Source organism: Candoia aspera, chromosome 6 (genome assembly GCF_035149785.1).
Source record: "Candoia aspera isolate rCanAsp1 chromosome 6, rCanAsp1.hap2, whole genome shotgun sequence".
Taxonomy (NCBI): Eukaryota; Metazoa; Chordata; class Lepidosauria; order Squamata; family Boidae; genus Candoia; species Candoia aspera.
This window is the reverse complement of record NC_086158.1, coordinates 83,445,060-83,471,858: the sequence shown is the minus strand read 5'-3', so window position 1 is coordinate 83,471,858 and position 26,799 is coordinate 83,445,060. Positions and strand designations below refer to the sequence as shown.

The following is a 26,799-nucleotide window of genomic DNA, read 5'->3' as shown; positions in this document are numbered from 1 at the left end:
CTGAAGGCATATAATATGCAAGAAGCCAATGACAACCCACTTCCGAAAATGTCGCCAAGAAAACTTGTCCTTGTAGTTGCCAGGAGTCAAGGCTGACTTGAACGCACAACAATATTCTGTGTAAAATACAAATCTATATCAGCAATGAGTCCAAAGAGAAATATGTAATTACAGAGCGCTTTTAATTCTTTTTTCAAAGAGCCAAAGAACCTTCTAACACAACGACTGTTTGTCCGCCAATGTCTATCCTTCCATCTTGCCGTAGCAGAATCTTCAACTTTCCCCCACGATTGGAGCACTGAAATGCTACACAATGGCAGAATTAGTTAGGTAAACAGGAAATATGCTTCTCTTGCTATCAAAAGTAACAATGCAGACTTGCTTATCACTGCTGAAGGGCAGATAGATAAGAGAATTGAGCACAGCTACCCATAGTACAAACCCAGGCCAGGTTAGAATAGCTGAAATATAAACAATTTTGTCCACATTTTTCAAAAAATATATGGCCACTGACATAAATTTCAATGATTTGCCATAATACTTAATTTTAGAATAAAAGCCACAGTAATTTCATTGGGTGGGCAAACTGGAAGAAAAGATTATGGCTTTTTTTAAATCTTAATTAAATTTGGCAAGGAAGGACGGCTGAATCTGTACCACTTGTACAGGATCAGGGCTACAAATGAAACAAGCAAGGTCATTGCTTGAAATCAGGGTTCCTCTTCTACAGGAGGGACCCTGCAAAAGACTTTGGTTGATTACACTCTGAGACCTAAAAGGGAAACTGTCATAAAATAATAGGCATTCCTACCGCACAGTTTCTTTTTTCCCAGTTGCTGTGACCAGTAGCTGCTTAACACAGCATGAGCAGATCCTTAAGGGAAAATAAAATGTAATTACTGGGATAACAATGACAATGTTCTAACATATCAGGGTTCAAAGCACTTTATAATACCTTGTAAAGTAATACAATACTTTAAGAATAATTATTGCAACAGTGTAAGTTAGTGTGATTTCTGTAATAAACCCCCTATCAGCTAACAAGCAAAATACATAGATTTGTATGTGGGAATGATCTCTTGGGTGCTTGCTGCATCTCTGGATTTTCAGCCTCCAATTACATGTTATAATCCCATCATTCTCGATGGATCAGTTATCCTTCCAGGAGGCTTTCCCCAATCTGTGTTGGATTACAGTTTTATCATCCCCAACCAGTTAGACTCTAGTCTAACACCTTCAGAAGGCACCAGGCTGTCAAATATACAATACTGTCCATTTTGTGATATTCATTTTAAGAATCTATTAGAATTCCCAGACACCCACTTATTCATAACTAAGTAGTAGAGCTGGGCAATGCTTTGGATTCAGTTCCAAAAATGTGCTTCGGAGCACTCTGGGATATGTACACAGCCCTGTCTGCAGCTCATTAAAGCCACCATGTCTTTCACAGGATCATGTGGCCATTGCAGAGGGTACAATCCTAGAAAACACACAGTGGCTTTAAAGAGTTGCAGGCAGGGATACATTTTGGAGTCAAAATGCCTTTTCTGCATTATTTCCAAAGTGCTGCACAGCCTTACTAAGTACATATTAAAGAAAAAAACATAGATCACGTTACATCAAGAAAAAGTCATAAAACAATCCTAAGGCACCTTGAAGACAAACTAATTTACTGCCATGCTGACTTTTACAGGCAAAAGCCTACTTCAGTAAAGGTTGCTTGTGAAAAGTTGTGTTCCCACAAATGTTTTGTTCCTCTTAAGGGTGAAATATTATTTTGGGGCTACTGCTGCTGCTAATCTTTTATCATTCTTAAACAGGAATTATTCACCTACAGTATATCTAATAAAAATGGGGGAAAGCCCTACACACTCGCACAAATTTACCTGTGACAGGATCTTCAGAAATTCCATTCCATGGTGCAAAGTAACGAGAGTAAAAGTCATAGCTTTCGTGATTTTCACGACGATCTCCTTTCACTGTGACTATTAAGCCTTTTACTTTTCCAGTCTTGTCAGCCAGCAAAAGTTTTTGGGCATCCACTTTTAATTTCTCCAGATCATACCTTGGTAACAAACATTCACCATTAAGTACTCAAACAGATGTCTACATGTTTGAAAATTTAGAGCTAAAAATACCAATGACAACAGTGATGAACTGAAAGGTATTGCATTTTTGGGTAACTATAACACCAATGGTAATAGTTAGACCTAGCTCTGGCTGTTGGCATATCTTTCATGGAAAATATAGATTTGAAACCAAAATATTAAGCTTAGTGGGAGAAGAAAAAAGGCCAGTAATAAGACTGTCCAAAAAAGGATTCCCCAGTGTGGTATCTTCTAAATGTGGTGGACTATGAATTGCCAGAAAGTTGAATTCCCAGCAAGCTGGGGAGTGCCAGGTATAGTCCCAAACATCTGGAGGTCATCAAGCTGGAGTAAGGTGAATAAGGCAAAATTAACAGAGGAAAGTAAAAGTAGTATCTCCTTTCCATAGATTGTGCAGGTGGAAAAATAATTAAGGAAGCCAACTAAGGAAGAGAGATGGGACTGCATGCGTTTAGATGCAACCATTGAAAGAAATGTGTAATTGAAATGCATATACCTTTCATACACCTCACTGAGACAGATAAGTAGCTTTTTTGTGTCTGGAGAGTAACGGACATCTTGAACATTCATATCGCCCACTGCTGCCTGGTGACAAAATGGGACAGAATAAGTGAAAGAGAGCTATCATGTTTTTCTCATTTCCACATAGCGAGCCTTCAATAGTTATTTACCACATCTGGCAACTCCAGTTTTATCCCATACTTATACATGCCTCAACCCCAACCCACAATTTAAGGCCCACTTGCTAAACCCCCAACAAACGCAAAACAGAGGATCCCCAAACAAGTCAGGAGCCATTGTAATGCCAGTGGTTCTTCCTATCACCACAGCAAGGGCTGGGTTCAGGGGTGTTTGCAGAGCACGGTCCAAAAGGGGAGAAGGTGGCTGAGAAGGTGTGATCCAGGCTCTGCCTGTTTTTTAGGTGTGATACACATGCGGAGCTTCGATTGCTTTTTGGACTATACCCTGTGGGCACCCCTGGCTGGCTTCTACTGCTAATAAGAAAGATTCCATGTAGAATTTTCACTTGCTTTTTTGTTAAAAGTGAAGTGCGTTTTCTGGTACAGTACACAATGCAGAGAACAATAGAATATGTATATAGATCCACCCAGGGAAAACTCTAAGGATGCAGTAAAAAAGGAGATCACAGCCATGTTAAAAAACCAATCAAGCAGCAGCATCCACATGCAATACAAAAGGGGTGGGACTTAGATGAAATGCCACGCCCACCATCTTGCAGATTTTGACCCTGAATTAGTGGGTTTTAGATGAGGCTTTTAATATGTAATTCACCCACTTCATTTGTAGCGTATTTAGACGTTGTTTTCATTTAATACAGGGAATTAAATCTCACATGCAGGAAGAACTTGACAGAGCATTATTGATACAGTGACCATACACCGAGTTAGCCTTTATGGCAGTGGGTCTCAACCTTGGCAACTTGAAGAGTTGTGGACTTCAACTCCCAGAATTCCCCAGCCAACATGGAGTTGAAGTCCACACATCTTAAAGCTGTCAAGTTTGAGAAACACTGCTTTATGGTGATGAGTACAATGAAAAAAGAGAACTGTACAAATTACCTTTACCAGCTCTTCTACTTCCTGGAAATCCTAGATTTAAAAAATGAAAGCAATAGGTAAATCATGTTTGCTTTTCACTTTTCCATGAAATGTTCTGTTTAAAGCTAACCTGTGGATAAGTGAAGTAAAGTGGTAAATCCAAGATAATCTCATCTCCTGCTTGTCTGGCCTTTAATTCTCCACTAAGAGTTATGAAAGTGAGTATGGGGTTCATATTTTCTGTTTTTAAAATCAGAAACATATAACAGTTAAGATAGTTTAAAAACATGTATTATGTCAAATTATGACTTGTTAAATATCACTTACTCTTCTTATGGAATAATACAGCAGCAGATGCAAGAGTAGCATGACCACAGAGAGGGACCTCAGTTGTTGGTGTAAACCATCTTAATCCAAAACATGAACCTGGAAGAGGATACTCAAGAATCATTCTTATTAGAAATAATGTTTAAAACAGCAACAAAATTAAACAAAGAAGCAAAAATGGTACAAGGAACTCAGCACAAAATAAAAAAAGCATGGAAAAATAAAACACAGAAAATAAAAGATTGGCCCCAAGGCTGTTTCTTTGGGGAGGACATTCTGAAAAGGGTTCATGTATTTTATTTATATTTATATTTATTTATAATATAAATATATATTTAAATGCCTTTAAAGACGATCTGGTAATCCAGCGAGGCACATAATTTATGGAATTTAATTGGGCTGCATAAAAAAGTCATATTACACTAATGAAAGAACAATGTCATAACATGATAGGATGAGCCAGTCTCAGTTGACAGCCTCAAGTTTGGAGGGGCCTTCTGGGTTGGGCTTTGGGGACATTGTTTTGCAGTAGTTTCAGTTTTCCTGTCAGAAAGATTTTGCTGGAAGTCGCTGTTTGATATCAAAAGCATTGACCTATGACCTCCCTCAGGGTTCTATCTTATCTCCTATAGGTTTAATATTCATATGAATCTGCTGTGGGAAGTCATTTGGAGTTTTGGAGGAAGGTGCAGTAGATCTTGTGTTCCCAACCACCCAACACCAAGGAAACAACCAGTATCCTTCAACACTGCCTTACCTCAAAAATGGACAAGATGAGGAAGAATAAGCTGAAATTAGACCTAAGTAAGGTGGAGCATCTGTTGATAAGGAGAAAACTAGACTAAAGGGTGGAGGTGAAGATTGTTTGATTAGGGTTCCACTCCCCCCAAAACAGCAGATTTGCAGTTTCAGAGGGCCCCTTGACTCCCAGTTGTTACAGGATTTGCAGGTGTTGGCTGTGGCAAACAGCACATTGTACAATGATGGTGAAAGAGCCAGCTGCAATCTTTCCTGGGCTGATCAGAACTGGAGGCCACCTGTCTTGACTACTGCAGCATTCTCTACAATGAGTGACCCTTGAAAAATATGCAGAACTTGTAATTGGTGCAAACTGCAGTGGCCAGGTGGTTACCTGGTCCAAGGAACAGGGATCATATAATGTCTGTACCGAAAGAACTGCACCATCTGCCAGTTGCCTGCTGGATATAACTGAAGATGTTGCTGCTGACTTTCAAAGCCCTAAATGACTTAGGGATTGATCATCCAGAGGATCACTTCTCCTGCAGTGAACTTGCCCAGTTAATTATGTCGACAGGAAAGGCGCTTCTAAAAGATATCCCCGCTGCCTGAAGTTTGGCTATACGGTATGTGGGAAAAGGCTCTCTCCAGTGAGACCCTCAGCCTATGGAAGACCCTCCCTAGAGACAAGCATTTGGTGCCTGGTATTTAGTAAAACAGCAAAAATGCATTTCTTTTGCAAGGTTTTTAGCTGTGCATTGATTTCAATAAAGTAGATTTTAATTTTGATTTGGACTGTATTAATTGTACTCTTTTAAATACTTTGTTTTAATTATGGTAAGCCACCTAGTGTGCTTAAAGAAACAGAAAGGCTAAGTACAATTTTAATAATAAATAAGAGAGACAAATCATAATGTTCAAAGGCAGCCACATGGTAGAAGGAATTACTGAAGCTGACATCAAAACTACCATTTATCTACCATTTATACATCAGGTGATTTACTTTTGGTGAAGTCATCAGCAGGATGCAGTTTCCTGATGAATGCTGTTTCTGAGAGGTTCATTTCTGTAGCAATTTCTTGATGCCAACCTTCTTCCAGCTCCTAAAATGAACAACAAATTTAAACAGTGATCTACGAATGCATAGTATGTCTTTTATAGTAAGCATGTAATGTTTCACACTTTTTATCAATTTTTTATGTTAAAGGTATCTGATAAACAATGCACTCATCCCTACACCCAAGAGAGAGGACCATTCCTAGCTCCCAGTTCCTTATTCAACAAAGAGGTGCAGAAGACCTATGAATAACAACTTGAAAAAAATAACCCATGTCCCAGACCATCCTCTATGAGACTATGCTCTACCCAAAATACTGATTCAAGGTGAGGTGTCTTCTATACCTACAGTAACCACATTTTCTTGGGGCAGGGGGGAAGGACCAACCAGAAAAAGTGGCAAATCTGAAAGATGTTCATAAGGGGTTTTTTAAAATTATGTTTATAACTTTGCTTTACAAAGGAAAACTCAAGAGCAAAACCAAGAAAATAAATATTTAAATCAAACAAATCTAAAGGACAGCTTTCTGAAATGAAGGAGGGTCCTTTACAATAAAGAATGCGTGGTCACTGTACATATCTGATGTGTGTACCTCTGAATACAGAAAAATCTCTTTGCCATCCTCTAGCAATTGTGTGCGTTCTTGCAGCCCAACCCAGGTTGCCAAATGCAAACCCAGCCTCTCTCTACTGTTCGTTAAAGGAGTTTTAAGTTTTTAGGTTTTTGTGCAAGATGGAAAGAGTGGTGTCTGTGAAGGGGTGGCCAGGGGATCCTCCTTCCTCACTTCCTTTTAAGGGGTCCCTGCCCATGTTGACATTTCTGGCAAGAACAGAAAGAGATGGGGGAGAGGTTTTTTCTTCCCACAGTGGGAGCTGGTGGAAGTGAGTGATGGGCTGTTTCTTCATGCAGAGAGCAGAAAGGGAGATAGAGCTAGGGAGCTAAAATGCCAAAAGAAAACAGCACCCCAGCTAAGCTCTCCTGAAGCTGCAGCCACAGAGGCAAGGCAAGAAGAGGCCCAGTGGCTGTCCAGCAGCCCGATCTTGGGTGGTCCAGCAGCAGCCGGTGTCGGAAGAGGTCCATCGCTGGATCTGACAGCAAAGGCCAGAGATGGCTCAGTGGAGGAGGCCTATCAGAAGGCCTATCAAAAAGCCTATCAAAAAAGGCCTATCAAAAAGCCCCAGTGGTAGACCAGCGTGGGGATATCTATGCTTGAGGCAGAGTGGCTGACAGTTGTAAAACAAGCAGAAACTGGCTGGGACAGTTTTCCAGAAGGTGATGAGAGGTGGCAGTCATAGTGGGAGGAAACAGAACAGATAGCTTGCCCCCAGCTTTATAAGCCCAGTTAGCTTTGGCAAACATTTAGTTGGCCCAAAAGTAAATCCTAGGGTGGGACTACAGGAACCCCTATAGTTAATAGGGGTGGGTGGTGTTGGAGATGTTAACAAATCAGCATGCCTCATTAGCATATAGATGAGTTGATCCCATGATGCAATTCCCTATGTGCAAGAAAGCAGTTTGTTGCCACTCACACTTCCTCTCTCTCTCTTCCTCCTTCTTCCACAACCAAGGCGGCAGCATGAATGCTGCTCTCTCTTCCTCCATTATGGCCACATGCTTGGGCCTTGAAGAAGGATTTTACCCATTTTCTCCACGCAGCTCTTAGCAGCTATGAGAAAAATTCATTTTTTCCACGAAATATGGATGAAACTGAACCAAGAATAAAATCAGTAAGACACTTTTTACTTTTAAACCTACTTTGTCTAAGCATGTGATTCTTTATGCTTGGGAGGGCTGAGCGTGTGAGATCAATAACCTGTATTTCTCTAACATGCTCATTAAAGCTATTTAAGATATTCTTTTTCTGTCCACACCTTCTCCACTGTTTTAAGCTCTGCTCCATACAGCAGTCCTAGCTGTCCACTAATGGCTTCAGGTGGCACAGTTCTAGATCAGGGTTTCTCAAACTTGGCAACTTTAAGATGTGTGGATTTCAACTCCCAGAATTCCCCAGCTCCTGGCTGGGGGATTCTAGGAGTTGAAGTCTATACATTTTAAAGTTGCTAAGTTTGAGAAACCCTGGTCTAGACACTTTGAAGGAAGCTTAGGGAGGGGTTAAGCTACCAACCCATAACCAAGCTGCCAATCAATTGCTTGATTCACAGGACCTGTCACTCCACCTGTCTGTGCTGGATACCACCCTAGGTCAAATCTACTATGGTGCCTCTGTTTTAAGAGTACCTCAAATGAGTGCTTCCTTGAAGCAGCTGCAGCGTTTTTTGCAGGCTCATGCCATATCTTGACAAAGTCCAGACGGCTTTAATCAATCACAGGGAAATGCTCTGCTCATGCACACCCCTACTCTGTGCTTGTTTCTTCTCCTTCTGTTTTATGCTGCTCATTGACTGAAATAAAGATTAACTGGTTGACCAGCACTTACTTCTTTTCAATTTGTTGCAAACAGGCCTCATGTCTTTCCTCCTGGGGAATATGGCATTTTCAGACCCAACCTACTGCATCCTGTTCACCCGATATACCCAATTGCTTCATTTACTCAGGGAAGATTAGAAGACAGGGGGGTGTCACACTTGAGAGTAGTCTTGGATGAAAACGAACATTTAGAGCAGCATGAAAGAGAGGACTCTTTCCCAGTAGATGCAGTGCATGATTTGGGGGCCCTACGTGCATATGTCATGGTGATTCCCCCTAGTTCTCACTGGCAAGAGTTTGCTTGCTGCCATCCAGCCTGGGAACCTACTGAGTCAAAAGAAGTTTTAGACCATATTTAAGGAGACCTTTAGGGCTGGTGGGCACACCTGGAATGTTGGGAACGTGGTTCCTCTCTCACACACAAAATGGCTGCCAGAGGCTGTGTAGGTACAAATGGGCTGCCATGGCTAGTGTGATCAAACATAATGCACCCATTTACCAAAAGTTTTCTGCCACCCCATACCAACCTGAACATCCCACCACCCAGATTTCTGCACTCCAGCTTCCTTTTGCTTTCTTTTGTTTCTGGGCAGATGGACGGTTTCAGTCAAATGTACTGAATTTACCAAATTATTAAATAAATGTAAATAAACAAATTTATTAAATACAAACAGCCATCATTTTCCTTTTCAAAGAACAGTTGTGAAGTTGGAGGCTGCCCAGCTCCCCTTTATATTCTTATTAAAAGAACTTTAAAGAATTCTGAACAGTTGAAGTAGGGATGTTAGAAGTGATATGTCTTCATGAATTTGTCAATCTAATCCTCTTATTTTCAAAGCATAGCAAAACAAACAGAATATAATGGTAAACTTCATGTATGTTTTTAACCACCGCCATCTTGTGGCAGTTTTGAAATGTAGTACTGTGTAGCCCTTGTTCTCTCAATTTTGTGCAATCAACGAAATGTTCATACAAGGTCAAGACAACCTTTTTGATTAAAAAGTCCCTCTTTTGAGGGAGATGGGCGGTGACAAAATTTGACAAATAAAAGAAGAAAAGAGGAAACTAACCCTGAAAATGGCTAAAGTTAGCACCTGCATAAACTTCTCAAAAAATTCCAGTGTTGAGAGAACTGTATTCTATCTTTGCAAGGCATAGTTAAGATCATGCAACAGTAAATTCATGCAAGCCTATCTTTCAGTCTGAACTGAAAACTTTCCTAAAATATACTCAAAATCTTTGGCAATGTATAGCGGTTTAATAAATATTGACAAAAGATTTTCCTGAGGGCAAAAAATAAATAGAGAAACATACCTTAAATAAGAAATATAGATCCTCTGTGCAAAGGATCAGTTAATCAAGTTAAAATTCTAGTTAAGGGAAATGGCATCACTCACAAATAACAAAGAATATTGCTAGTTAATTTTCTTTAAAGTAAAGGAAACTGTTAAAAACTTACATCTTCAAGAAGACAAACAGAAGCAGGATTGCCACGAAAGGGTTGGTCGGTAAATGCATCAACTATGAAAACTGAAATCTGCATTTTCTTCCTTACAGGGTTTTTAAAATGGCCTCTTGAAAATTGCTGAGTCTCCCTTCTTATTATTGTAGACATATCCAAGTTAATATTAAACTCAACAAGTAGGCAGAACCCGTAGCCTTATCTAAACTGATTTAACTTTTTCTCTTATTTACCTATTACAGCAACTACAGAAAGACTAAGTGATTTAGGGCATTAATGTTATTTACTATGGAATTTTTAAGTTATTTTTGTTTGTTTGTTTGTTTGTTTTATTATTCAAATTTAATTACCGCCCATCTCCCCCAAAAGAGGGAGTGAGTATGCAGTTGCCAGGACAATCATGGTTCTGCAAGTTTACTCAGAAGGAAATCCTACTATGTAGAACAACCCCCCCCCATAGTTGTTTAACTTTTCCAGGACCTCAGTATCTATAGTATGACTTTTTTGTCATCCTTTGAATGTTTTTCAGTCACAACTGTGCCAAATCCCTCAAATTTCATCCTCAAACTTTAAAAAAATACAGGCAATCCTGGTTTTGACCATGTGCAAATCCTGGTTTTGACCATAACTTTCCTCTCCTTCATCGTTGCTTCTTCACCTGCTGCAGTCCTGGCCTTTAGCAGTAAATGTTGGGGTCCATAGGATTCCCATCTGAAAGCAAATGTGTTTAGAAAATGTGGATGGGGAGCATAGTTTTATGCCCTTGACAGCTCCTTGGGAGCTAAGGAGTATGGACTCCCACTAGCATCTTAGTTCTCAGCTTCCCCTTAGTTCTGTAATCCCAGTTCACCTGCTATGTTAGATTTTATAAGAAATGCATGCAAGTTTGAACAAGATCATCCTTCCCCAGGTTTAGAAAGACACTGAATGTACCCTATGTTAGCCACGCTTCTCATACTAATGCAGCAATATTTGATTTGCAAACAATATTACCATTCACTTTTACCATGTTGCTAAATATGGTAAATATTTTAAAAACTAAGCTTCTTTTGCACTATAATGGCAGTAATCTTTCACAGAGCATACAAGCCAAGCCAAAATATATGTTTTCAAGTCTCTGTGTGTGAGCACTTGTTCTGCCTGGGAGAACAGGCCGGTAATCTAACCTAATCTATCTATATATTACTAAATCTATCTACATACTACTAATTGTATCTGTTTGTAACCTTTAACTGGGCAAAACAAGGCCCAGGCCATCAAAGGCCCAGGCCTACAACTAGGGTCTGTGTCACCCAGGGCAAACATGGATTCCATGCCCATTTTGGCACCCCCCCAGTGCTCATTTTGGCACCCCCTCCAGCATGGCGCCAGGGGCACATGCCCCGCTTGCCCCCCCCCGTTGCGGCCCTGCATAGGCCAACAATTTTTGAACCAAGGTACCTCAAATGGGCTAACTTACAGAATGCATCCAAAATCCGAGACCCATGACTCCCATGGAAATGAACTTTGGCAAATTTTATAAAACATTTTATGACATTAAAAAATACCATAAAGCATTTTATGACATAATACAAAATGTCATAAAACATGTCCTGTAGTCAGCTCCTGATGTTTGACTGTGCTGTACAGTTCAGTATGAATGCCATGGGCTATTTTCAAGGCAGATACATCTCTGAATATTTCCCTGAATTTTTAAGAACTTTTCCAGGGAAGGCAGCACATTAGAAGCTCTGCCATTGTTGAAGACATTGAGGAATATGGTAAGGAAATATCTCTGAAATGATGACCCAATGAGTCACAGATTGTCTAGTTATGAAATGAAATTCTTGGTTTAAAATTCATATTCACCACAAACCTCCCTATGAAATGCAAATTGTCACATTAAAAAAATATTATGTAGCCCTAAACAGAACTGATATATGCTGCAGTTAATTCTTGGAAGCAATTATCTCCTGATGGTAAACATGAAATAAGACTGATTTCCAGGTAAATGTGCATATGGTATTGCTGCCACATAGGTTGGAACATATGTAAAAGTGATTTGCAAACCAAAATAAGTCCTAATTGCTGAAGGAAAAAAAATAATGGAATCACAGAAGTGGCTTCTATATTATATGTGTTATACCATCAGATAGATTAGATTAGATTAGATTAGATTAGCTATGACAGAGTGGTATACTTGTCTGATCACACTGTATTAACCTTTTCACACAGCTGATTGGACCATATTTTAAATATCTTTATTATATGGTTAGAAACCATGGAAACACCAAACTATGTCCCTTCTCAGGAGAGCAAATTATAACAAATTAAAACCAAGGAATTTTTGAGGAACAAATCAAATCTGGGATGTCCTTTTGTGACTGTATAACTGAGTAAAAGAATTTGCCAGTAGTGTCACTTTTCCATTGACGTTGATAAACAGGAAAATTAGTTCTAGTTCAAAGAACTGACTAAGAATCAGAATACAACATTAAAAATGCTCCACAAGAACATGAGGTAACTCTATGGCTTCCAACCTGCCCATGGTTTGCCTGATTAGCAGCAAAGAGAGGGAACTTAATCTGGGTCTTGAAAAACAAAGCAGTTTTGGTATCATTACTTTTTTTTAGAAAACTGGCACATCCTTTTTTCAGAAAATCAAAACAGACCTGGAATTATCTTTATTGGGAGTATTCACTGAAAACAATACAACAATAAAATCTAAAGAGCTGGTGTCTTACATGCTGATAGCAGGAAGAATGGTGGCAACAACAAAAGGAGTAGAAGCAGGCAATTTTACCCTTAGATCAGTGTTTCTCAACCTCAGCATCTTTAAGCAATGTGGACTTCAACTCCTAGAATTCTGGGAGTTGAAGTCCACACCTCTTAAAGGTGCTGAGGTTGAGAATCACTGCCCTAGAGAAGAGACAACTGAAAAGTGCTCCCTCAGGTTAAAATAAGGTGAGGCTTTGACTGCCTATCACACCCACCATTTTGACACTGTAAAGATGGGCTGTTCCCTGATGATCCATCTGGGCCAAGGTCTTTGGGGTGGGGTCAGTTTTTTGAACATTATCTTTGATCTACTAATGTGCTGATCAAGTACATTGCAGGGAACCATCCATCTAGATGCCAAGAGCCCAGGGCAACATCCCACTGACCTTGGCTACAGGTCTATGGAAATTTAAAGAGGCAGCCCTCCCTAGTGCTGGGAAGGGAGACCACTAGGAAATCCCAACACACTTCACTAGACTTTAAATCACTCCAGCAACTTTGCACGCGTTGGGCAAAACTCCAGACGACTGCTACATCAGCAGCAAGCACAGCAACGCAGAGCTCCCCTCTAGTGGTGGTCCGGATTTTTGAAGCCCAGAATTTGTTACAGAACGTGGGAATTGCAGTCCAGCACAGCTAGGAATCATGGGGGGGAGGGTGCTGTCTTGAAGGCTACAATCAGCACCAGATCCAATTCGCTGCGTTTTTATTCTATGCCAGTTTCTCAAATTTGACTTTAATATGCGTGGACTTCAACTCCCAGAATTCCCCACCCAGCATGCCTAGCGCTTCCTAACGGAACTTTGCTTTTTAACTGCGTGAGCCATAGAGACAAGCATCTTAACGGGTGGGACCGTATTCGGATTTCCAGCCTTTTGAGGAGGCGGGCACACTTGGTGCAGCCGTCGAGCCTCCCGAGGCGCCGCAGCTACTCCCGCCCGGCAATCGGATGCCTCCGGCCGCCGCGGTTAGAGCACTGCGCATGCGCGCTCCCGCCTTCCTCTTTGGCTCCTCGAAGGATTCCTCCACCGCGCGGAGCGCCCCCTCGTGCTCGTTCGCCAGCCCGCCGCGCATGCGCCATCTCCGCCGCTAGGCGACGAGTCCTCGCGATACGCGCGCCTGCGACGCCATCCTGTCTGCCTCAGCTGCGTAGCTTGTTAGTCGGCCGTCGGTTAAGCGCTTCCTTGTTCTTTGTGGGGAGTTCCGCGCAGCCGTTTGGGCCGATCGCCTGGGGAAGTGGGTGAGGTGTTGCCGGTGAGTGGGTGGCGGGAAGAGGCCGGGCAACCTTGTCTCCGGTGTGCCGGGGTAAAGGGGAGCCGAGGTGGGCGGACCCGCCTTCTCGCTCCGAGAGAAACGGGCGAACTCCTTGGGCAGGTGGCGGGGAGGGGGGAGAAAGAAAGGGTTAAACGGCGCCGTACGCACGCGCGCGGGAGCGTTCGGCAGGTTTTCGCTCTCAGCCGCCATTTTTAACGTGGCGGCCACAGCGGGGGGGGGGGGCCGCGACGCATCGGGGCTGAGCGAAGGGGTCCCTCGCCTGCCAACGGTAGTGAGGTGTTTCGTGCTGGCCGCGGCCGCCGCTACCTGAAGGGGCGAGGGCGGCTCTCGGTAGGGCAAGCCCGAGCGGAGAAAGGATGAAGACGGCGAAGCGGGTCCATGGAGCGTGACAAAAGAAGCGTGCGCCTCCGCCATGGTACCCCAGCCAGGCTCCCCGCGTCGACGGAGGATCCCCCTCCTCCGCCGAGGACCTTCTCTCCGGTGCCACTCCTCCCGGAGGGCTCGTGCGCCTGCGCGCTCAGGTTCAGCGTAGCGGAAGGTTCACGGCATGTTTGGGCGGTGAAGAGTTGGTTTCTCTGGCAACCTGAAGCATCGCAGCCCACGCTCAGTTCCTCGGGCGTAAGGTGCCTCGGAGTCGGTGGGAACTGGCGAAATGGAAACATGCCGTCGGTGACAGAGCTTGGTCAGAAAACCGTAGCGCAGATTATTAAACGTGAAAAGTTACGATGAAGCATCCGTAGGACTGATGGCAGCGATTCAGTCATTACAGTAGTTAAGATTAAGAGGAAGTGCACGGTCATCGCGCTGTGCCGTGTGGCATTGTGTGCTCACCAGCGACAGGGATTGGTGGGGCCTTATCTGGTTGGTGCCTGTTAAGTAGATGTGAGGCCCTGATATTGATTGTAAATGGCCATTCAACAAGGTCATTGCTGTGCTTAATCCACTTTTGGAGACCAGGAATAAGGAAGAGAACAGTAACCAGCGTAATCACTACCAATATCACATGAAGTGCATAGATAGCTGCTTTGGTTACATTTTGAATAGACTTCAGAAATGGCAGCTCTAAACCTCCTTTGCTGAGTTCATTCCAACAGGTCAGGAACTTGAACTCTCTCTCCCTTTCATCACACTGGTGGTGTAAGTGAAGAGACAGTCTCCTGACTTAGGGCCTTCTCACCTTAAAGTGTGGTTGTTTCTAGCAGAGATCTTTTGGGTACATGCAAGCTGGAACCCAACTCAAGTAGAAGTACTTGCATATCGTACTAAACACAAAAAGGTAATAATGCTTAAGCAGGTTTACTATGTTCGTAGGCTTATATTAACCTATCAGGAAATTACTTATATATTACAAGTATTTATATGCCACCTGGCTCTAACCAGCTTACAATATTAAAATAATAAAAACATAATAGTTTTTCATAGTTGGTTTAGCTAACTATTGTAAATGTGCCTTTACTAGGACAGTTCTAAGGCAATCTGTTAAAAAATTGTTTTTCAAAGTGATATTTTCTCATTGTTTGCACAATGTCATTTCAGTAAAAGTATGCTACTAAATCTGTGAGGCAGCTGCTCTGCATACATGTATGTGAGGGATTGAGAAGGTTTAATTTGATAAATAATTCCTTATTTTAATGTTGTTTGTAGGGATCTATTGTGCTTTACATTTTTAATCTGAAGTTCAGAACATTCTGATCAGTATATCAAGAATGCCATCTTAAATACTACTTTAGATATAAGTTTGACAATTAGAGTACCAATTCCAGTTGTGTATTTTATTGTGGTTATATTTCAGTTAAAGTTAACCATATAAATTTAACGTTCATTTAGTTGGACAGAGCAGTTCAGTTTTAAATAACCTGTTACTGTTGGCTGGGATGCAAAATTATCTACTGAAGACACTTTTTGAGACCAGGAATAAGGAAGAGAACAGTAACCAGCGTTACTGGCTGACACTTGGGGGTGGTTCCCAACATTAAAAATAGAAAGCCTGTGCCAATAAAAGATAAGCATTTTTATCTTTGTCTTTTACATATAATCTTGTATGGCCTCATTAACAGCTTTCAGGTCCGGAAGATTCCACAGCTAATTCCTTCACTTTATAATCCCCAGGATAAAATAAAGTCAGTACAACTCATTGTACAAGTCTATATAGATCCCTCCCTCCAGGCAATATTAGAATGCAGTAGCTGAAGTGGCTGTTGAAAATGAGACTAGACACCTTTTTGAGAAAGAAAAAATCTAAGTTACTGGAATGTTTAATTACTGGAATTGTTGAGAGAGCAGCTCATTTCAGGATGAAGTTCATTTTTTTTATTTTTTGTTTTGTTTTTAAGTAGTACAGGAAAGTGTAAAATCAGTTTCATTTTAGGATTGAAGCTTTGATATTTAAAATAATATTAAACATGGGAATAAACCCCACTGAACAAAATGGAAATTCTTTCTGGGTAAATATATAACGGACCATACTGAGTTAGTAAAAGTAAAACAGATCAAAATCTGGTGGCATTTGGTAAGTAAAACTAATTGTATATACTGTCTAAATAACTAAAAAAAATCTGTAGTGATCAAAATTAGATGAACTAAATATTTGATTACAGGGAAAATACAGTAAAGTGCATTTACAGAAGTGATCTCCATTGAGTTCAGTGTTGCTTACTTCCAGGTAAGTGAGTATAGATTTAGTGTAAATATGGTTTCAACTGCAGCTGTATGTGTTATTTAGTTGAGACTAATCCATTAATAGCAAAGAAAGGCTAAGTTCAAATCTATTAAGCAAGAGTTTATATATCCTTGGAGACTTTGTGGCTTAGGAGAGAAAAGAGGGGATCAGGACGGGTGCCTAGAGCTTTTTTTTCCCCTCTGGCCCTACCCATTGCTTGTTTTAGCCCTCCCCATTATACTGTTCCCAACAAATTATTCCAGAGGAATTGCAGACTTCAACAGAAAAAAAGTTGTTTGTTGCTCATAAATAGAATATAACTGTTCGATGTTCTAATTCTCATAAATATTTTTATATTAAGGAAAATATGAAAGAACTGGAAATTGTAAATATATTTATTTTAGCATGCCTAAAATTCATATGTGTGTTATAGGGATAGTAAAAAAAATAATTTCAGATTTGTTAAGTAGCATGTTCTTGCTAGCCGTTTTGATTTATATTTTGTTCATTGTGTTGCTAATTAATTTTATGAAACAGTTGGGTTTTTTAACATGTTCTAAATGTACATTGCTAATTAAATATAATAATGGTATTAACCCCAAAGAGATTGAAGCTATACAGCAAGAAACAGGGAGCTACTCATTCTTGTGTAGTCCATTTGATGCTCCTATCTTAATTTTGAGAAATGTCTTAATTGGAGTATGGGAGTGTGTGTACATATTAATTGTTTTTATATAACTTGTGGTTTTATTGTAATGAAAAGAACTAGTAAAAAACACTGTGAAGAACAAGTGTGATTATCCCATCCCCAGAACTGGAGTAAAGTGTTCTGCTACCATCCAGAATGAAACTTCGCAGTGATTTCAGATTTTCTTTATTGGTTGGTGGAATAGAGCAGTTTACTTTTGGGTGATCTGAAATAGATTTTTATTGTTGAAGAATATTTGCAACTCTTTCAAAGGAGTATGCATGTTAAATTCTATTCTGTTTGTAGTATACCTTTTTATTACACAATTTCAATTAATTTTCTCAGGTGTGTTTCATTATTTTTCATTTATTTATTACAGTCTTTGAAAAGAATCTAGGTTCCTTATTCTGATAAACAATGGACATGTTTTTGTTAACTAGGATACTATATTGGAAAGCTATGAAGCCAGTCTAAGAATACAGAATAGATTGTCTTACTCAAAAGGTCCATTAAGGCTGTATATTCCAATGAAGGTCTCTTAAGAACCAGTAAAATATGTTCAACCTCCATTTGCAGAGTTAAAGATTCTGTTAATGTTACGCAGTAATAAAATAAGGAATGTTCTTTTGTCTCCTATATTGTCAACTGGAACCATGTTGATTGTGAAATAGTATCAAGCCATGATATAGCTCTACTAGAGATCCTATTCTCTAGTTGATATAAAACTATTCATCACTATTCTTTCCAAGCTATTTTTCTTTTTGTATTATAATGGAAATGGGAGATGGGCATGAGGAAGAGGAAGTCTGTAGAAGTCATGTTGCAGTAAAAATATCTGTGTCTTCTGCTATGAAAAGAACCTGGTGAATAATCTGTTGGTTCAGTTGAGATACGAATTTACTTTTGAATGTGTAATCTGCCTGGAAAAAAGCCCAGCCTAAGAATCACTCTGCATTTGTGTTGAAACACCACCTTTGTTTTTGTTCAGAAAGCCTTGAAGATGCTCACTTTCCGGAAGAGAAAATGAGACTGCAACCTCTAGAATAACTACATGCGTGGTACCATCTTAATATGCACTTTCACCAAGATTACTGTCTGTGCCAGTGTGCACTGCATAATGACTATACTTTCAGAAGACTTACTGAGATGGAGATCTACACTTTCCTTCTGGTATTCCCAGTGGCATTTGCTCCTCCGAGTTTCCCCCTTTGACCATCTCTGGCTGTTCTGCTTTGCTCGGCTCATCACCTTTAGGGATATGTTTAGAATCCATTTTGCTGTGGTGGAGAAGCTTCAGTTTTTGTTGAACAACTGGAAGCTTCCAGCCCTCTTTCTTCTGAGACATGATTTTAATTGAACTCAGAGAAATTGGCCTTAAGGATGTTGAGGACAAAAAAGGTGATTGAGTTGGCTTAGGATGGATGAAAGTGTTTCTTGTATGGGCTGCTCAGAGAAACCTGTTGTTAATTATGGTCTCCACAGAGCTTTGGTGAAAATGGGTTTCTAAACCAGGTAATGGGTTTTTAAACCAGGGTTGGGTAACTTTTTACTAGGTGGGGCTGTGCTTTATTTAGTATATTTTTCTGCCATCAAGGGCATGTTCTGTGACAGGTTGATATAAAATTAGACTTTTTTTTAGCTTGTTCAGCTCCATCTCCCCTTTGGGTATTTGAGGAGGAATTAAAGATGCAAAATAGGAGCCTTTTGTGATAAAATAAGGTGAAAGACCATTGTAGGGAGTCTTAAAGAGGCATTTGTAGTGAACTGTCTGGTAAAAAGCAATTTGTCTATTTTTAATTCTTGAGTAGCAGAAATGAAAGCAGAACTGCCATCTAATTTGTCCATATGAATTGTACTACACAACAGTAAAACTGATATGAGTAAGGTAGATATCTTCTGATGCTCGTTGCTGTCTTTCTAATTAAATACTTGTGACCAATTTATAAAATAGGAATCCACAACATTTTCCCTAACTGGAGTTGGCCATTTCTATGTTATAAATTGGTCATGGTGTTTAAAACCTTCGTGGAAATTTGGATTGAACCAGCTCTAAGAAAATTTCTAGGAAGTCTCTTTCGTCTGTTGTCTAAAACTAAGCATCAGGCAGGAGTCTCCAACCTTTATAGTCTGGTAGATACATGAGAATATGACATTTATGTTACTTTGAAGTGATGGCTATAAAAGGTATGGCCAGTCACAGAGATACTAGTTTCAGAAGGCAAGCTGGTGATACTGTTCCCTGCCATCCCCTTTAAACTCTATCGGATAACCTCAAAGTAGAGCCAGTGCTTAAGTCTAGCATGTTGCCTTGCAGTGTGCTAGCTTGGATGGATGGATATTTTAAAGGAATTTTTAAAATATTCAGGTGTACCGTGGAACTTGTACTATTGTAGATGCAAAGAGGGCCCAGGATATGGGGCTCTACTTTGACACACAGGTCAAATTTGCCCCTGCTCCAAAACCCTGAGGGGTTGGCATTATGGGTAATGTAAATGAGGTCCAAAGAAGCCACATCTGCAAAATCTGCTTAAGTAGCAAGAGTATTATGAACTACTTATTGCAGCTTTTGCTGCTTTCTTTTCATTACATTTTATGCTGTGTTTTACAGTGAGATACTTTTTCCCCAAGAAAATTCACTTCAGTGGCAATCTTATGAAGTGTCTTTGGTGCTTGTATACCAAACTCATTTTTCCTCACTTTGTGAAATCCCCCTCCCCAGATTTGTGTGCTGAGAGAGCCATTTCTTGATTAATATCTCCTTTTGATGTCTCTAGCCCGCCTTAGCATGGGGAAAGATAGGACTCTGATACAAGCTGGGATCTAAAGCATGAACTATTCTGAGCAGAATATTTTTTCCATTACAGCTTTTCTTTAATGTTCGAGAAACCTATTCTTCCCTCTAGTTGTAGGTGGAGCTTCAACTCAAAGTGAATTGTTCTACCCCACCAACCAATTTTATAAATAAAATTGTAAAGACGGTATTGTTTGTAGTTGCTTTATTCTGGGAATTGTAGTCCAAAATATATGGAGGGACACTAGTTTGGGGAAGATTAAAGTGGAAGGATGCTATTCTAAATGTGGTGGAGGAAATGTCTGCACGTATGTGAATTGTACTATGAACTTGCTAGCCATTGTATCATTAAATGTAGTTCCTGACTCTTTCAACTTGTACTGTTTTTACATTGCGTGTACACACCATGCACTCATACACTTCCATGTAGACCACTGAATATTACACTTTGCACCACACCTTACAATTTCAGTTAATTTAAAAAAACATGAAACTTGCTTTTCTATTTTGCTGGTGTTTTATGTTGCTGGGATAATGCAGCCTCTTGTGCACACACTCAGATTCCTTTTCCTTCCCCCGTTAGCTTAATTTTATCCGGTGCCTATCAGCCTCTGCCCCCAGAATTTAGTTGTTTGGCTGTCTTTCCATTTATTTAATTGTCAGAATTCTAGTCCTGAGCCCTGTAGGACTGCTGCCTTGCCTTTTGTAGCTGGCATTGGAATGAACACCCATGAGATTTGTATGCAGATTGAGGAGAGAAGCATGCATTTAGTTCATACGCATTTTTAGGAAACAATTTGCTGTGGCTTCACTGGCCTGCAGTAGAATGAATTTAAAAATAGTGCCCATTGCAGTGATTGAATATGTGTACTGAAATGGCTGGGCAAATGTGAGGGAGGTACTAAGTATTTACTTCAGTAGTAGAACTTGTCTTCATAGAGAGATGCCTATCAGTTGAGGTCTTGAGAATAGCTATGTGGTAGGTTGCATGAGCAGGTCATGCTAGTTCTGTATGAGTTCAAGACAACGGCAGTTGTAAATTATCACAGCATTATACGCTAAGCAATGTCCGAGCAGTTGTTGCATTTTTTAAAAAAGTTCAAGATGTTTCTAATGTATACAGTCCTACTTAGGAAGGGGTTGGGGGTGAATCGTCATTCTCAAATGCTAAATTTGCTGTTTATGTTTTTTATGGTGTTTGATTTTAAACAGCAAAATGGACTGGGCTGGGAAACATAATGGTCCAAATGATTCATCTAGTGATGGAACAGTACGATTGCGTGGTCTGCCATTTGGCTGCAGCAAGGAGGAGATCGTTCAGTTCTTTCAAGGTAGCTCTAGTGTTAATGTCAAGTGACTTTCAGTGTTTCTATGTCTGCAAGATTGATATTTGAAACAGCTTAACATTTTATTAGTTCTCTTGGGGGAGGGGGAAATCAGTCTTTAAAATTTAGATTATTAATGTTGGTTTTCTTTGTTAAAACGCTACTAAAAAGTTAAGAGTTTGCATTGGCAGTATTGGATAAAAATTTACACATTTAGATATCCTATTAGGAGTCAGAATTTGGAGTATGTAGTTATTACATCATGCAGCATAGGTGGGCTTTGTGATGTAGCTGTTGCTGTGTAGTCTGAACAAAGAGACAGTAATACAATGTCTAAATGAAAACTCTTTAGCCTGTGTATTTGGGTTGGGGGAAGCTAAGCTATTTTCTTGCATTTGTGTAGATTTGCTTTAAGTATTTTCTACAGATGGGAATGTTTCAGACTTTAACACTCTTCCCCTTGATGGGGTTATTTGTCCTTGGGTTAAAGGGTTGGAAATCGTGCCAAATGGGATAACATTGACGCTGGACTACCAGGGGAGAAGCACAGGGGAGGCCTTCGTGCAGTTTGCTTCAAAGGAGATAGCAGAAAAAGCTCTGGGGAAACACAAGGAAAGAATAGGGCACAGGTGGGGATGGAGAGTTTGGGATGGTGAATCTTTTGGGGGGTTGGGGGTCAGAATTGCTTTTGGGGGGTTGGGGAACATAAATCAACTGGCTATTTTTTTTTAACAAAAATCACCCTAAGTAACTCCGGGAGTAAAATAGATGTGGGGGGAGGGGGATTGGTAATACTATGTAGCTTGCTAAAATTGGGCTGTTTCAGTTTTTGTGGAGGGTGTCCTACAATAGCCAGATTTTTTTCAAAGCAATTTCTACTGGGGCAGGGGGGAGTGTGGTTCAGAGATTTGCTGTATTTAATTTGCAGTTAGAATTTTTAGTCAGTAAAGTAAATCACGGAACTGCTTGCTTTTGCATTTAATGCCCTAAATCCTAAAGTTTAAGTGACACTGGAAAAAAAAAGTGTTCACTTCTCTTCAATGCTATATCTAGATTTAAAATTCAGGCATTTGTGCAGTTTGTCGTATTTTTTCCAAGCGTTATGTATCTGTATTCTTACATTTGTACATTGTAAATCTTTTTTTACTCAGATATATTGAGATCTTCAAAAGTAGTAGGAGTGAAATCCGAGGATTCTATGATCCACCCCGAAGAATGATGGGACAGCGACCTGGACCATATGATAGACCAATGGGAGGAAGAGGGGGTTATTATGGAGCTGGGCGTGGAAGTATGTATGACAGAATGCGTCGAGGAGGTGGTGGATATGACGGTGGTATGTGTATCTAATGACCACAGGCTCTTGTCATTTTCACGTTCCTGACACTTTGTCAAGAAATACAGAAATGACAGTATAATACATACCAAGTCTGAAATCTGGCTATCTATTATTTTGTTTTTATCAACCATATGACTAGAGATTGAAAAAGTATGGAGAGGCATCAGAAATGAGATTTTAAATATGAAACTTGGTTTGCATGTCTTTGAGCCTGTTCAAATGTATATATAGAAATGTTTGTATTTCATATCAAGTCAATTTGATTCTGTGCACAAAGTTAACATCCTTTTTATGTTTAAAGACTCTTCACAGTCTGTCCCCCTCTTAAATCTCACAGGATATGGTGGCTTTGATGAGTATGGTGGCTATAACAATTATGCCTATGGAAATGATGGCTATGATGACAGAATGAGAGATGGGAGAGGTAAGAAGAAAAATGTTACCATGTTCTTCAGCTGCCCCCCTGTAGCAAACTCAGCTAGAGATTGCTTTGAAGTTTTCAGTGTCCTGTTTATAATCAGTTGAGTGCAAGAAATGGTATGTGCTGTCTCAGTGCTGCTAGATGAAATTGTTAATGCAGGAACTGATTGGTACACTTATGATGTTGCAATTGTATTTTAGTTTTTTAGACGAGGCAGTGCATATCCTCAGTCTAGAGTCAATTATGTCTTCATGGACATGTTTTGTTTTAGGAATGGGAGGCCATGGCTATGGTGGAGCAGGAGATGCAAGTTCAGGCTTCCATGGTGGTCATTTTGTTCACATGAGAGGTTTGCCCTTTCGAGCAACTGAAAATGATATTGCTAATGTGAGTATTGTAGAGAATATTTCTAGCTGGAACAAGTATGTTAGGTATTTTTTCCCAGATAAAAAGTTTCACATTAAACTGATGAAACTGTTTTAAAGTACTAAGAAGTTCCAGAGTACCTTTTTTTTTTTTTGCTATCTTGGGATGAGAATTTAAAAAGCACATAAATTAAAGTTATTAAATGTGTATGTTATTTTTAGTACTTGAAAGACTGGTGGTATTTGAAAATAATTGAGCTGTGCATTTTGTGTTAGAATCCCCTTTAGGGTGGGGAGACTATTTAATTAAGCAGAAATTTTAAAAAAACGAATACAGAAGAAAAAGAAACCCCAGTATTTATTTGATTTATACCCCTACTATTCTTCTCTGACAAAGTACAGGTAGTCCTCGCTTAACAATTACAATTGGGACTGGAATTTTGGTCACTAAGCGATGCGGTCGTTAAATCCAACCCGATTTTACAACCATTTTTGCGGTGGCCGTTAAGCAAATCACCTCAGTTGTTAAGCGAATCACATGGTCATTAAGGCGTTCCCCGTTGATTTTGCTTACCGGAGGCAGACTGGAAAGGCCAAAAATGGCAATCACGTGACTGCAGGACACTGCGACGGTCATAAATGTGAGCTGCTTGCCAAGCACCAAATTGCAATCACATGACGGCGGGGACACTGCACTGGTCGTAAGTGCAAGAACTAATCAGGTTTTAGCACCTTCCTTAAGTCTGAAATGTTGCTAAACGAGTGGTCATTAAGCAAGGAGTACCTGTATTCAGAGAGATTAGTAAATCTGATAATCAAAATTTTAAAAAGCTATTATTACAATAAAAAATGGTGTGCATATAAATTACTAATATTGTAGTCAAAATTAGAGAATTTCTAATAGCAAATACAAGAACTGATTATAGTTGCTATCAGTATCGTCCAATTCCTTTTAGACAGCCATGCGATCTGTATCTATTCAGTTGAAAACCTGATGCTGGTATCTTCAGTCAGATTTAATATAGAAACTATACAAATGGAGCTATTAGAGATCTCTGTGTTGAATGATTCTTCTGTGCTGATGTATTTGTATTGTTTTTCTTGATGATGGAGCTGGAAATCTTCAAATGAAGAGATGTTTATAAGGGGGGTGGCCATAACTAGGTATTTAGTGGCTTAGTGGGAATGATGAATAGTAGCAATAGTATAAAGTAGGTAGGTAAATCAGTGAAATGGATGGGAGGGGATCTGCCAATTGTAGCCTCCAATATACTGACAGGATACAAGTTGCTGAAAAGAAAAAACACTTTGATTTGAAAGTAACTGCAGTGTAAATGTTATTGGTATCAGATTAACCAGATGTCATCAGAAGTAGAACTGAGCTACGTGGGCCTGCAATGTTAATAGAAGGGAAAGCAAAGCAGAAATCAAAACAGTGGCTTAAGTCATAGGAATTTGTGCTCCAAATACTTAATCTGTATCAGCTCAGTTACTCTGATATTTCAACGTCACTCCAGGGATATACTACCTAAGGCAGTAGCACATTTTTTACATTTTTATGTGCAGAAAAAGCAATCAAGAAGTAATTGCTTATTTTATTTATTTATTATTCAAATTTCTATTACCGCCCATCTCCCCCCCAAGGAGGGGGACTCTGGGCGGTTTACAGTAAAATACTCTGTTAAAACCTCAACACCTAAAATTACCAAATCAGCATCTACCAGACTAAAATAATAAATATAAATATGCTGTTGCAGTGGCTGTGCAAATTAGAAAAACTGGTAAGCTTGGGTGCACCCTAGTAAATACTTTCCTAGCCAGTCTATTTTGTTCGTTCGTTTGATTAGCCACCCAACTCCACTGGACTTCATGATAGTCACTAATAACATCAGCAAAATCAGAAGTACTGAATTGTAAAATGCATGTGCATGATAGAAGTGTGATTTGTTGTACACAACTATGTGTAAATTGGACATGACAGTCTTCAGAATTATGGATTAAATTTGTGGAATTTTAACTTACTGCTTTCTTTTAGTTTTTCTCACCACTGACTCCTATAAGGGTTCATATTGACATTGGAGCAGATGGAAGAGCAACTGGAGAGGCTGATGTGGAATTTGTGACACATGAAGATGCAGTGGCTGCCATGTCTAAAGATAAAAACCATATGCGTAAGTTGCAGTAGATACATCTGAACTTTTGCACATTTTCCCTTGATCTTGCATGGATGACTGTAATACTCGCATGATTGGGAGTAAGCTTTTTATTCTTTTAAAGAGCATCGATACATTGAGCTGTTCCTGAATTCAACTGCTGGAGGTGGTTCTGGAATGGGAGGCTATGGCAGAGATGGCATGGGTAGGCTTAATTTCAGATTTTTAATTCAGATTAAATCTGCACAGGATTTCTAGAGGCTAATGGTGACTGCTCTTTTCCAGAGCAAGGTGGTTATGGTTCCGTTGGAAGAATGGGAATGGGCAGCAGTTACAGTGGAGGATATGGGACTCCTGATGGATTGGGTGGCTATGGTAAGGTGGTGTTTTGTGTTGTTTTGTTTAATATTAAGGCGTTGGTTTTAATCCCCACCAGCACTTTGTGTTGCATGAGGAGCCTAAGCATGCCGTGGAGCTTCCATGCTCAAAAGGCATAAATAAGGGCGATAAGACTTCATGTCAATTATATGGATGGGTATAAAGTTTAAACAATATTAACCACAGGAATAAAAGTGTTGCGGTTATTTTGTAGGTCGTGGCAGCGGAAATAGTGGTGGATATTACGGGCAAGGCAACATGGGAGGAGGTGGCTGGCGTGGAATGTATTGAAGAGTATCATTGTGTCTCCAAAGCGTGTTGGAAGGAAACCATACTTGGTCTGCTAGGCTTTCTTACAAAACTTAAATTTCTTTTGTATTGAAAACTTTATATTGACTGAAGGAATGTGTTTTCCCATTATTTGGTAAGCATCAGATTGTGATGGGGAAATCTGTTTTCTGTAGGTTTTATTTGTTGCATACTCTGACTTTAAATAAATTTTTTATATTCAAACCACTGATGTTGATAGTTTTTATACTAGCTCCTCCTAAAGATAGTTGCGTATCCCAGGATTTTGTTAAAAAAATTTGGTTCATTAAAAGCAGTTGTACTGTAAGTTCGTATTATTGATTCTACATCCTATGAAATGAAATAACCATCGGGTTTATGTTACGTTTGTTGAGGTTTGGAATGAAAGCAAGTGTAAGGTAGTTTCTTTTAGTTAACTAATAAACTGTTTGTCAGTGAAGACTAATTCCCATGGCGGAATGTCTCAAACCTGTGCAGGACATGAAGGCCATGAGTTAAAAGTTCTGGAATGACCTAACGCACAACCGCTAAACAAAACTTGATTGTCATCTGAGCTACTTGCACGTCAGAACACTCATAACATTTAAAATATAAGGTATTGGTAGAAAACATGGTCTCAATCTTCATCTTGTTTTCTTGGCAATCAGTTTGAGATAAGTTG

The 26,799-nt window shown here is 39.8% G+C and overlaps 3 protein-coding genes across 10 annotated transcripts in view; 1 reads left to right on the top strand and 2 right to left on the bottom strand.

Moving 5' to 3' along the window:
• Positions 1-163: 163 nt before the first annotated feature.
• PBLD (phenazine biosynthesis like protein domain containing) lies at positions 164-9,796 on the bottom strand. Of its 2 annotated transcripts, XM_063307573.1 has the most exons (9): positions 9,676-9,796; positions 5,736-5,835; positions 3,995-4,093; positions 3,798-3,907; positions 3,689-3,718; positions 2,605-2,693; positions 1,887-2,065; positions 812-874; positions 164-306 (listed from the first exon to the last, which is right to left on the bottom strand). In XM_063307573.1, exons 1-9 carry the CDS (start codon positions 9,757-9,759, stop codon positions 194-196), a joined length of 867 nt encoding a protein of 288 aa, XP_063163643.1. In that variant the 5' UTR covers positions 9,760-9,796; the 3' UTR covers positions 164-193. The 2 variants fall into 2 exon arrangements, with proteins under 2 accessions (XP_063163643.1, XP_063163644.1); XM_063307574.1 differs by lacking the exon at positions 3,689-3,718.
• Positions 9,797-13,379: 3,583 nt separating this feature from the next.
• On the top strand, positions 13,380-26,342 carry HNRNPH3 (heterogeneous nuclear ribonucleoprotein H3). Of its 7 annotated transcripts, none has more exons than XM_063307572.1 (10): positions 13,525-13,675; positions 21,061-21,179; positions 21,664-21,802; positions 22,325-22,509; positions 22,850-22,936; positions 23,205-23,320; positions 25,334-25,469; positions 25,576-25,656; positions 25,737-25,826; positions 26,044-26,342. In XM_063307572.1, the coding sequence occupies exons 2-10, from the start codon at positions 21,065-21,067 to the stop codon at positions 26,118-26,120; spliced, it is 1,026 nt and encodes a 341-aa protein (XP_063163642.1). In that variant the 5' UTR covers positions 13,525-13,675; positions 21,061-21,064; the 3' UTR covers positions 26,121-26,342. The 7 variants fall into 7 exon arrangements, with proteins under 7 accessions (XP_063163640.1, XP_063163642.1, XP_063163636.1 ...); XM_063307566.1 differs by having other exon boundaries at positions 13,544-13,689; positions 22,325-22,464; XM_063307565.1 differs by having other exon boundaries at positions 13,544-13,689.
• RUFY2 (RUN and FYVE domain containing 2) overlaps positions 23,626-26,799 on the bottom strand; it is a 37,409-nt gene continuing 34,235 nt past the window's right edge. Inside the window, exon 18 of the mRNA XM_063307563.1 lies at positions 23,626-24,588. Within this exon, the coding sequence (XP_063163633.1) occupies positions 24,523-24,588 (66 nt within the window). The 3' untranslated portion in view covers positions 23,626-24,522. The remainder of the gene's footprint in view (positions 24,589-26,799) is intronic.